Source organism: Ptychodera flava, chromosome 10 (genome assembly GCF_041260155.1).
Source record: "Ptychodera flava strain L36383 chromosome 10, AS_Pfla_20210202, whole genome shotgun sequence".
NCBI classification, from domain to species: domain Eukaryota; kingdom Metazoa; phylum Hemichordata; class Enteropneusta; family Ptychoderidae; genus Ptychodera; species Ptychodera flava.
In genome coordinates this window covers 39,577,335-39,589,752 of record NC_091937.1, presented here as the reverse complement: position 1 = coordinate 39,589,752, position 12,418 = coordinate 39,577,335, and the positions used below count along the sequence as shown (strand labels likewise).

General features: G+C 37.7%; 1 protein-coding gene across 1 annotated transcript in view; it reads right to left on the bottom strand.

The window, feature by feature from the left end:
• LOC139142760 (transmembrane protein 35B-like) overlaps window positions 1-12,019 on the bottom strand; it is a 110,747-nt gene extending 98,728 nt beyond the window's left edge. Inside the window, exons 1-2 of the mRNA XM_070712867.1 lie at window positions 11,757-12,019; window positions 10,438-10,717 (exon numbers count right to left, since the gene is read on the bottom strand). Coding sequence (XP_070568968.1) covers window positions 10,438-10,717; window positions 11,757-11,855 — 379 coding nt within the window. The 5' untranslated portion in view covers window positions 11,856-12,019. The remainder of the gene's footprint in view (window positions 1-10,437; window positions 10,718-11,756) is intronic.
• Window positions 12,020-12,418: the final 399 nt, after the last annotated feature.

Genomic DNA, 12,418 nt, shown 5'->3' with positions numbered 1-12,418 from the left:
TTTGTTCCAACTCACCGAGCAAAGAGTTGGCATATAGGGGTACATAGTTACATTTCATCGTACAAAAAGCGTTAAAAGACAAAGTGTTCGCACTTGATCACCTTCAAGCTAATTTAAGTTTGATATGCCAACTTTGAAGGATGGGTGAACAGTTTTTGGGAAGCATGATCACGTTAAATACAGAATTAAGGAAATTCTCCGTAAAATAAACATTCCAAAAGAATACGAAGTACGATTATTTAATGAAAATCCCAATGACATAAGCCCTGGACCCCAACAAATTAAATGATAAAACCGTCGACAAAGCAGCTTAAGATAAAGTGTTTGGACAAATACTGAGTAAATTGGCCACAAATTTTCCCCGTCAAATTTCATCATCTTTCGGACGAAATCAGTATTACATCATCCTTTGGATTACTACACAAAGGCTCGAAAGCTATCGAATAGCATAGTTTGTAACAAAAATGTCGTTAATATGGAAAATTGGCCACAAATGTTCACTTTATAGTCAAGTATCATCATCATTTGAACAAATCAGCTTGATATCATTCGTGGGGACATATACGACGAGTTTAAAGCTATTGGAGTTGTCTTTGAAAAACAGATCTTTACCAGGAAAATGCGAAATCGTTGCCTCTAAATAAATTGTTAATTTTATCATCATTTAAATCAAATTTCAAAGCGACCACGTCGCCGACTTTGGGGGCGAAAGAATTTTAACGCTTTTTGACAAAGATGAGAACCATTATATTGAATTAATGTAGGGCATCACCATGAATGTATGTCCCACATGTCAAAGCAAGCATAAGAAGTAGTTCTCGGGGTGTTGATGTTTGACATTATTCGCATTTTCTAAATGTATTTTTCGCACAAATGTGATCATTCCGAGAGAGAGAGAGAGAGAGAGAGAGAGAGAGAGTTATGCATGTAGCTAGGATTTGTTATTCAAATATCTAGGATTAGGAACTGTGGAAGTCCGTATTACTGTGTCAGACTGTACACCAATTGCTGATCATCGGGGAACACTGGTTGAAGAAATACTACAGATAGCGACGTCCATGTTAAGTGAAATAAGAACACCAAATGACCTGCCCCGTGTACAGAACCATCTACGCAGTCGTGGTCCAATCACTATCAGACTGATAAAAGAAGGAAGTCTGTGTGTGGTACTGGACTGTGAGACATCAGAATCCGTGGAAAAGTTATGGATTGACTACAGACGTGGAAAATTAAAATCTCTGTTTACAGATGATATCGGAACTGACGAAAGACTGCAAAGATATCGAGTATCGGCTGTGGCTTTAGAAGTGTCGTTACCGAGGTGGCAATATCGACGGGCAGTGGTGCAGTTGAAATATTTAAAAGGAGGTAGGTTATATTTCAGATGAAATAAAGAGAGGAAATGTGAAATGTTATTTTGAAGGAAATAAAGAGGGAAAAATTGGAATATAGTTTAAAATTATAATCCCCTATAAGCAGAATAACTGCATGCGTAACTCGCATGCAAGGTCTAACTCTTCATTAAAGAGATCTTACAATTCAATTTCATCCTATTCTGTAACTCTACGAATGGACATGTCAGGTGATTACTTATCAGCTTTCTCCAAGGTATCACGCGAACATTAAGAGATTATCGGTGGAGAATGTTTTTTTTCTTTGAATTTTATGTTTGACTTGTTCGTGATTGAGCGAAGTTGTGTTCCTGGTATGCGTTTCAAGCAAACTAAATTGAAATTGTAAACGATGGAAAAGAAACGAAATTAGCCGTTTCTAGGTTTGAATTCAAAAAGTTTTCTGTCAAAACCACGCTCAGCACAAACATATTATCCCTGATATTGTACATTACCTGATATTGTATTTCGTCGAAAGGTTACGAGCCAAAAGAAGAATCTTCAGATCTTTGTCCAGTATGTGGAAAGATGGCTACGGCTGACAATAGTGTGTTATTATCCGAGTCATTGCGAGAAGAAGGTAACTAAGTATTCTATGTATGAATCAGTCGGTCAGTTACTCAGTCAGTCAGTCAATCAATCAATGGATCGATCAGTCAAACGATTGTTTGGGATAATCATATCACTATAATCGTAGTACAGGAAAATTGTAGAAGTCTATTTAGAGTTGACATCGCTCTGGTATATCTGTATGTTTTTGACAAGATTTGGGTAAAATTTGCCTGAGAAGAAAAGTTGTCATAATCTCCATCATTCTAAATGAACATGTTACCATCAAAAGTCACAATTTGTGAAATATTATGTATCAACGATAAAGCATTCAATGATGTAAACAGGAAGTGCGTATACACAGTATACACAGTTTTTCTTATCATGTGTTCGTCGAATCTTGTTATGTTTCTAATTTTTTTCAGATGACATCACCGATTTCGTAGCGGTGGAATTTGAAAGCTCCACAGCAAGATTCGACCAGAGAAAAGCTGATTTGACAAGAACGCTCGGAGGCGATGGCACTAGTGTAATTGAGATAGCTGTCCAGAAAGAAGAAAAAAGCAAAAAAGTGTCCTCTATAATGCTGTTCAAAGTACAAGCTCCTCAACTGCTCTCAGCCTTTGCAAAAGAGCGACCAGAGATTCTGTATGCACTTGGGATAAATCGATATCTGCATCTAGATATCGGTCAACTTTCACGTGTACAGTCAGAAGGGGCAGTTGGAGAGAGCTGTCACTACGATGCAAATGGTAAGTGTGTAATATTTTCCTATCTCATTGCTTCTCCCTGTAAGTGGGTTCTCATGTTAGAATAGTTTTCTATCATTTTTGATAAAAAGTGCAAATTAAAGTGACATCTTCTTCATTCCCTGATCATTTAATGCATTTAAACATTCTTATTAATATATATCTTTTAATCCTTTAAAGAATTGAATACCCTGGTAGAAGAGAGCGCAATTGTTCTTCGACCCACCTCTTCTGAAATCTTAGCTCGGCAGAGAGATGAAGGTTTAACGGAACGTTTGTTCGGGATTTTGGAATCGCCCCAAGCAAGCCCCTACCTACATGCAGTTACCATGGTCTATGACGATCATGAGATCCGACAGACGATCAAACAGGATTATACTGCATTACAGAATGAATATCAAACTGTCAAACAAAACCTGAAGGAAAGTGTGGCGGAAAATGATAGATTACATAACACCATCGATGAAATAACGATACTTGAAAGCAACAGAAGGCCATCGGTAGATACAAATATCGAAGGTAAAGTCTCGAGATATTCAAAATTCCTTAAACATCTTTCCAATATATGCCATTTTCCGACATTTCGATGTTTTTATATCTTTTATGGTTTACGTTTTTTCTTTTCATGTGTATTACGACAGATTGTATGAATACTTTTCTTGATTCTTCCGTCAAGCATAATAAATCATTAATGAACGATAATATGTTAATATAGCTATGTATTTATCTGATCTATTTTCTTGTAATTTTCGACAGAATTTTCGTTTAAATTTGACGATACATGTCAGTCCTACGAAGAAATACTGCATAGATTACCCTGTCACTTCACGTGGAAACTGGATGTGGATGTTAATGTTAGACTTGAGGTAATGGTCTTCAAATTTTTTATATATTATTCTTCTCTAGGAGATACTATGCTATATACTGTAAGATAAAGCTGTTAAGTTGTACTGTGATTACCTTATTACGTTGTCTCCTTCTGGCAGTATTAGTGTAACAGAATTTTGGTGAGAAAAATAGCTTCTTCCTAATTAATTGACAATGTAGACAAATTTCCATCATTGCCAGTTCCGTCCTAAAATATCTGCGTTTACATATATTTTTAATTTTTTCTAATGTAACCACCTCTAAAGAATCAAAGTCAAACACACTTCTATACTTTCCCGTCAAGACCGGCTAACATCCTGAATTAATCGCTTTACCGTAGTGTATGTGTGCATAATGGCGTGTGTGTATACACACAGCGCACCGACTACTACTTGGACTGGTTGTCACTTATCCATCCACTGTTACACTATATTATTGTAAGAGCACTTCCAACGTAGCTATAGTGATACAGTTTGAAGAAATAGAGCCGCCGCCTCTGTCTCCATCACTTCAACTCAAAAGTACCTGTCTCACAACAATTCGAAACAAATGTAAGATGACTGCTTTATTTTCCATGCCATTAGATTACACTGATGCGATTTAGCGTCTAACGTAGTTAATTCTGGTGGAAATACAAAAATAACTACACAAAGTAATTAATATGTAATATGAAGTGGTAAGGCAATTGACATTTTGTGTTAGAGTTATTGATGACATAATTTCGTCTTTCCCTTCTCTCACAAAGTGCTGCACTGTCTCATCTCTTTCATTCCAGTATCTAATGCCTGCTGCTGATGATATGCTTAAACACCATGGTGATCTCGCTCCTGTGCCCATCAAAGCCTTGAAAGGTTATCTGTACGTGTCAAAACTGAGACCGGAACACGAGAGAGACTCGAGAGCCGCCTTAAAATGGTTTGATGAAGCCCTGTCTGACAATAAAAAAGAACTTGGCAGATGTGATGATAACGATGGACCACTGGGTGATAAGTTGGTTCTTCTTGCAGATATAGCATGGGTTCATTTCTTGTTTGGTGAAAAGGAAAAGGTCAGGGAAAGATTAAAGGAAATCGCAAATTTATTTGTCGGCAAACTGACAGAGAAACAAAAATCATATGTTTATGGTCACAAGGGAGTTGCTTTTCTCTACTTGTGGAAAGGAGCAAATGATGAGGGCATTGATTGCTTCCAACAAGCTTTGATAGCGTTCCCAAAGAAGATCGATTGGTTAGTTTTACTGGCTTTCCTCTTGTCGCTTAAAAGACAGCGAATTTTCGACGATCTAAAATGCAAAGAAGCCTCAATGATGGTTTACCGAATCAAACATTTAGCTGAAAAGGTTCTTGAAATAAATGCGAATCATGGTTGTGCCATGGCAGTGTTAGGACAGGTGTATACTAGTATGGGCCAATACGATGACGCAAAACCTTACGTCGAAAGGGCTCTTGAATTACATCCAACATCTCCAATAATACTGGGTGAAGTCCTTAAGTTTTTAATTCGTAGCGAAGACTATGACAGAGCCTTAAATGTAGTCCATAATGCCATAAACACAAAGAACGGAATATCCACTACTGACGTTTAAGCTAGGGGAAATATATGTTGCAAAATACCAACGGTATCCTTCCTTTGAAACAAATCATCAGTTACTGCCTAAAGCACTGCAGTGTTACGACGACGCTATAAAATTCGCTGGTGGAAGATTCCACCATGCGGTATTGGCTAAGGGCAGATTCCTTAATTTAATGAACAAGCGTGATGAAACAAAAGAAATGCTCACCCAACTCATAGATGGCGGCACACTGTCAGGTCCCTTTTACACATCATGGGCGTATTTCGCTCTTGCACGTACGTACAAATCTCTGAATGATGACAAGAATTGCTGGCTCTATCTCAATGAATCAGCAAATCTAGGGTCTGAATACCGTGATGGGAAAAGAGCAGCTCGATTTGCCATAAGGGTACTTGAAAAGAGACTGGAGCGGGAAAGCAAGAATGAACATGTTTTACTTGAACTTGGTTAAATGCATATGAAAGTTTGAAAAGGCATGTCAATACCACTTAGAAATACTTAATTTGTAGTGTAGTTAACGAAATGGATGAAAAAAGAGATGTCGAAATCGCCCAATCATGTTTCGTTTCGCGACGTAAACATACTTTTGTTTTCTTTGGAAGTCAGATAACTGGCTTTTGAAGCCCTGGCGGATTTTAATCGCCGAGACTAAATCAGCAATAGGTAGATGCCGAAGTATTCAGATTGCTTGGCAAAGGTTACATATGGAAATGTGTAGCATCAACTGAAACGTAGAATATGCAGTTTGAATGTTACACACGCCTGCGTGATAACGTCACGCAGGTACACAAATGAAAACCTGTGGTTGTATATAAAGCGAACGAGTTTATCGGTTTATAAAACGAGCAGAAGAGTGACTAATTATTTTAAAACACCGGTACTTCAGAGTCTTTCGAGCAGGTGCCCCTCCATCAGTCTAGAAAGATATTGGGGAAATAAATGTGCGCTAAGTTTACACGCCATCTGATGTTATGAGAAATCGTATTCCACCACTCCATCAAGTAAGCAACTCTAACTTGCAATACCAAAACTTCAGCTACCGTTACGGCAGGTATTGGTTATTTCCTTCTCTGTCTCCACGCTCCAATCGACAAAGTTCAAAGGTTCGAATCCACAAAACACTCACTATGCAGACAATTCTTGAGTAATGATTTTTTGTTATTTGTTTTTACTCCTTGTTAGCCAAACGACTCACCAATCAGCAGACCATGTTCCCCTCTCTAATTGTCTTGTGAAGCGGCAAGTCTTTGTTTTGACTTAGTTGACAACTGTGTCGCCTACTTCTAAAACATATCAGCCAGTCTGATAAGGTGCTGCGGATAATTGCTAAAAGTTGACAGAAGTTCCAGTGTCTTCTTGTCGATGTATTTCAGTCAGGATTTTTCATTCGTGCCAATAGAGTGACGATGTTACCCTTTACACATTGTAAATTTTCAAATTGGTTGATGTGACGAATGTATTTTGATTGTCACGTCCCTCGTACAGGATTTTCGCGATAGCAACTGATCATGTATTTTCTTGAAATTTTCAGTGACAGTTTTAGTTCATGCCATGTACATCTCCGGTAGGCAATGACATGTAACTTTATTATATCTGGCTGATTTCCAATTAAAATGGATGTGGATAACCATGATTATGAATGCATAGCATAAAATGCTGTATTTCATAAGCTTCTCTGTGGTTTTTTCTACATGTCCGTTTTTTTTACTTTTATGAAGAAGCACGAGATGTAATTCTGGTAATTTATGCGTTTCTGTGATGTGTCTGCTTCAATCAAACAGCTTTAATTGGATTGTACAGATACTGTAACAACATTAACAAGCTGTAAGTCTCAGTGAAATCGATTTTCAAAAGACGTATCAACTTGGTTCTAAAACATTTCCACACAAATTATTTCGATATATTGCCGAGATTCTAAGAATATGAGTATCGCACACTTACTACAGATAATTTGCACACTTACTACAGATAATTTTGTTCTTCGTCTTCTCAAATACATTGAAATTTGTCACATGGTTTTGAAGCTCGACTTCAAAATTTCTGTACAAAACACACATATTATGTATTTGTAACCATTCGAGTATTCAAATATTGTTCACAATTTTTACTATTGACTTTGGCGTTTTCATGCGTAAGACCCCGAGTAATTGTACATTTTTCAATCATAGAATTATTTTTGTAGCTTTTTCTCGTAGGATCCTGTTTTGATGTAAGTCATTTTTGAAAACTAAATATAAAAGAAAATGAGACAAAATATTATATATATGTAGGCAATAACATTTAGGTACATGCAAAATATATAGTGTGGAATAATTAAGCAATAAAGCACACCCAGCGATGGTATACCACGAGATTTTGACCAGTTCACGACATATATGCACGAGCGATAGCGAGTGCATATATGAAGTGAACTGGTCAAAATCGCTGTCTGTGATTTATTGCTATTATATCATAACAGTATATTGAAATTCTGGCGTGGAACGTCAAAAACGGACTTTTACTCAAGCTGAGAGCTCGCGCGCATGCCTGCCATGGTATATCGCCAATATACCATGGTTGTTATCGCGTCTCGACCAATCAGATCGCAGCATTTCCGCCATCAATATACTGGTATGATATAATAGAAATTATCTCATGTAATTGTATGTCAGTTATTGAAGAAATTTTCACTTATTTGCTTTCACTGGCTATTGGAACCCTTATCAAGCAAGTTTTGCATTGATTTCAAAGGATTTGTATAATATAGATGTGGCCTCAAGTTGTCAAAGTCCTAAAGAGACAGGTAAACAAACTATCCAAGAAGTGCCACGTCAGTGTATATGTATTATACGTAAGGTGTTGCACTTATGTGTTACAAAGTGCTTTGATTTTCTCAAACGTATCGTAATGTATTTTCTATTAGTGAATTAGTTTTTATAACTTTGTAGTCTTGTAGTTTGTGTGCCACATGATTAGAAACTTAACAAAAATGGTTTTACTTAGTGAGGACTTATTTTGTCAATCCTCTGTTTTGTTGTCAATAGATTATTCTTCTGCGTTTGTTTTGAATTGGTGTGTAAAACGCGCACAGTAAACGTAACTTCTGTTTTTGGGTGGGGCTGTATTTCGATCACCGTGCGAAAAAATCGCACTACAAGTTTTCCTATCGCAACATCTCATTACACGTTTTTCTGTTTCGCAAAATATTGTGTGTATCAAGCCAGTTGGGCACCGGCGCTACACCAGCATTTGTTTGATATACATGGTAATCAGTGCACGAGTAAAATAACGTAACAATCATTTTGGATACACTGTTTCATTTCATGTGAAGGGGGGTCCGGTAGCGTATGCGTGAATTCATAGCCACGTAATCACCGATTGTTGGATGCAGATACAGAATGAGGCTTGGTTGGATTTTCGTACTTCGTACTTTCGTTTAGGGGAGGGGGAGGAGGGTTGAGGACAAACGCCCTTAGTTTCGTTTACCGTGCGCATGTTTTAATTATCCACGGCCCCTTATAAGTTCAGTACCATTGTAAAAGCATTAAGCCATGCACAGGCAAAAAGAAAAAAAACTGTGATGTAGCCGAAGTGAATTACGTTAAATGTGTGCTATAACTTACAGTAATCGTCAGGTAGAAAAGACTAATGTTTTTTTTTAATATAACAACTTTGATAACATAAATGTACGCAGAATCAAATATCACAATAATGTTCACATAGTAAAAGATGTAGCACGATTATATCAATATGCAAGATTACTTGCATGTGACAGACTTACCAATATTACTAGTATTGTACCGATAGTTAAAGGGATACAGTCGTCGGAACTGCGCTAAAAGGTCGTATGGGACCCATACGACCTATGGCAACACTGTATCCAAGGTACTATGGTGATTGATGAAAGTTGAAACACGTCTGTCATAATCTACATCGTATAATTTAAATCTTGCAGCTATGATGATGAGGTGCATCTAGATATCATGCACGAAATACATTGTTTGTAAACAAAAAAGTCAAACAACAAGAAATTCGCACAGGCGCAGTTCTGACGACTGTTTCCCTTTAACTTCATTTGAAAAATAACACCAACCTTTATATTTCCATAAAATGCGCAATACACAGAGCTGGTATACAATCACTCGCTCCTGTTTATGTTCAATTTTGAAAAACTGGATAAGCCTATACTGGTCTATTTCATTCACTCAAAAGTGAAATATTTTAGTTGAAGTAATCAGAATTTGTCTTGTCATGGACTTTCAACATTCAATTACGAATTTTTCTAAGTACGATTTTCACAGCATTATTTTCGAATTTGCAAACGAGTTTCCTTTGTTGCCATTTGCCATGGTCGACACTGCTTTGTGAGATTCAACTTTTGAAATAACTCTTAAAAACATAAGAAAACATTGAAAATCAATAACATAATTTTGTTAACTGTGTGATTGCTAATCCAATGAGGACTGAACTGCATGTTTGACGCGATATTATTCATAACCTTGACTTAAAGGTATACTGTCACCTGTTCATATTTTGCCACAGTTACCATGGAAAGAGAAAATTTAACCAATCACAGATTTTAAGCGGGCAATTTGAATACAAGGAACACCCCTTTGACCATATATGGGCAAATTTAGATTACAGGTGACTGTACACCTTTAATTTCGAGGCGTGACAAATCTTATAATTGTCCAATATCATATATAATTCAAAATTCCGAGATACAAAACAATTTATTCAAGGAGATCCGTGATATGAAACGGATAATATTGTGTGATCAAAGATTTGATTTGCAATTTTAGTTTTAGAAATGTACCGCCGTCAACCGTTGTCAGAGGGTGGCCGTGATTCTCACTGCAAGTATTTACCATGTGCGGACCACCCTAGCATGCTGGGGGGTTCGATGGTTGATGCCGCAAAGTATGACAACAAACAAATGATGTGAGAAATAATCTCATTCATTTTTAAGGGTTACTGACAGGATATTGACGAAACCATTGAAATCTTGCTACTGTATCATTAAGATGTATTTTTGCAATGGATGATTGGTTTTTCCATCTTGCACTTCTGTTTTGTCTTGTGAAAGTAGTTAAATATTTATTCAGATTGTGAATAAAAAGTTGATTGCAAAAATCCGTGTATTTGTCAGAATAACCATTAAATTAATTATATGGATCCTTTGCCAGAAAATTACAATGTAATTCGAGCAGTTCAAAATTAGTCAGATAAAATACAGGTACTAAAACATGTTCAGTCCATGTTTTTATCGATAAAGTCACTGAACCTGAAGCACTTGCCCTCTCAATTTTAGTCCAGCTTTATTTTTAACCTTTGTTGAGAAGCAGTATGAGCAGACCAATCGCACATCCACTGGGCAGTGCTATGTTGGCAGATGGGTCTCCAAGTTGTAACAAAGTCCATGCCGCGCCAACCATTTCAACCAATAGGATAACACAACTGATTTGCTTCGTTCTGATTGGTCCCCACCAGATGAGAACGCCCGCTATCAGTTGTGACATGCCAATGACGAACTGATAGTCGATTGGATCAGGCTGGTAACCAATGGATCTCAATGGGAATACCTTGGCGTACTGTACGAAATACCTGTTCTGGAAATCAATACGGATCAATGATAAATAACGGAGTAATTACTCCTTCTATACAAACTTTTAGATATACCTACGTGGAAAAAAAACTATAAAATTCGATAATCACGTGGAATAAGAGTCGACGATGTGTATAACCAAGAAATTGGATACATATCACACACATATCCGACAATTAAGAACTATTCCCACTTCTTTCAAGTGGATTTACAACGTAGCCGGTCGTTCTGGAGCTCTGCGAAACCAAGAAACATTGACTAGCCACGCGTGCAGTCGATATTGATCTTTTGGCTCCCAAAGAGCCAGCAAACGACTGACCATATTCTGGAACACTATTTTGGGTCAAGATCTCAGTTTATAGCTCGATCATCGGGGCCATGTCACGTTGTAAATTACTGGTACTCGAATACTACGCAAATATACACAAATAACAGCAAGGCTATACGGTGTTGGTCAAATTCAAGTATAAAACGGTAGAAATTCCCAACGTTCAAAGGCTGATTCATACAAATTCGACAACCGTCACTGTCATGGAAGCTATATAAAACGGTCAACAACATATGCTGAGAGTGTTGAAGATCTACTAGTCTTTCTTTCATTGGTGGAAAGTGGGACACGGCAGGTTGTTTTTACACTCGAACGCTTGATGCCATGCGTAGTGGCGAGGGCATCAGGTGTCCGGGTGTGCACAACAGCCTGCCCCACACACGTACACGTTCCGCCAATGGATCCAGGGCTAATGTTAAATGAGCGCCATTCAAATCGTGATTGCACTGCACTGTACCGGAGTTCACTGTAAATACCTTATAAATACTAGCATGTAGCTGAAGTGTACATAAGCTATATATAAATACTGTTGGTTGTACAATTCTAACATTTAAAAAATATTCGATTCAAATTCAAACAGTACCTCTTATGTAATATTGAAACAGTGGTGTTTACCAGTGTAATGGGCACACAGTCCATGTAGCCGACAATATGAGCTCTTACTACACTAAAAGACGAGTCATACAGTATCCCTTACTCCCGGATCTGTACTTACCAAGGTGGTGTGTATTTGACCTTGAGGTAGCAAGTGAGCTGTACCCGACAGACAGTAGAATATTCCAAAACCATACAGCAGGTAACTTAAACCATCCATTTTGTGGGGTCGATCGTTAGAGTTTGGCAGTGACCGTTAATTTGCTGTTAATCACCTTGACGTGTACCTCGTTGTGCAGCCTGCAATGTGTATGCAAGTGACGTGTTTCCCATAAAAGCAAATAAGGCAGAGCTTTGGCAATGTCCTATTGGCCTAGTTCACGCTGCAAGAGACCCAAGCGACTATTGAGAGCTATTACGTCATCGGTTTGTTGACAAGGACATTGTTAGAGATCAGGCCCAGGGATCTGACACGCATGGAGCATTCAGAGGACCCCAAAGGAATTTTTTGTCGAATCCTCCTATACAGTATAAAGTAACTGGACATATGTTATAGGGGTGTCGATTTGTTAACCGCTTTTCATGCAAAGGTTATTAGGAGTGGCTCATTTACATAAATTCCATCCAATACCTATGGAAATTGGTCTCGATACCCGGTAGAGCACTCAACCGGGTTTACTCAATCGGTCAAGGGACTGGTCACTCTTCTTCGGCGAGAGATGGATAATTTTTTGCGGACATTAAAAAGTGATTCACTCCAATATATATATATATATATATAAT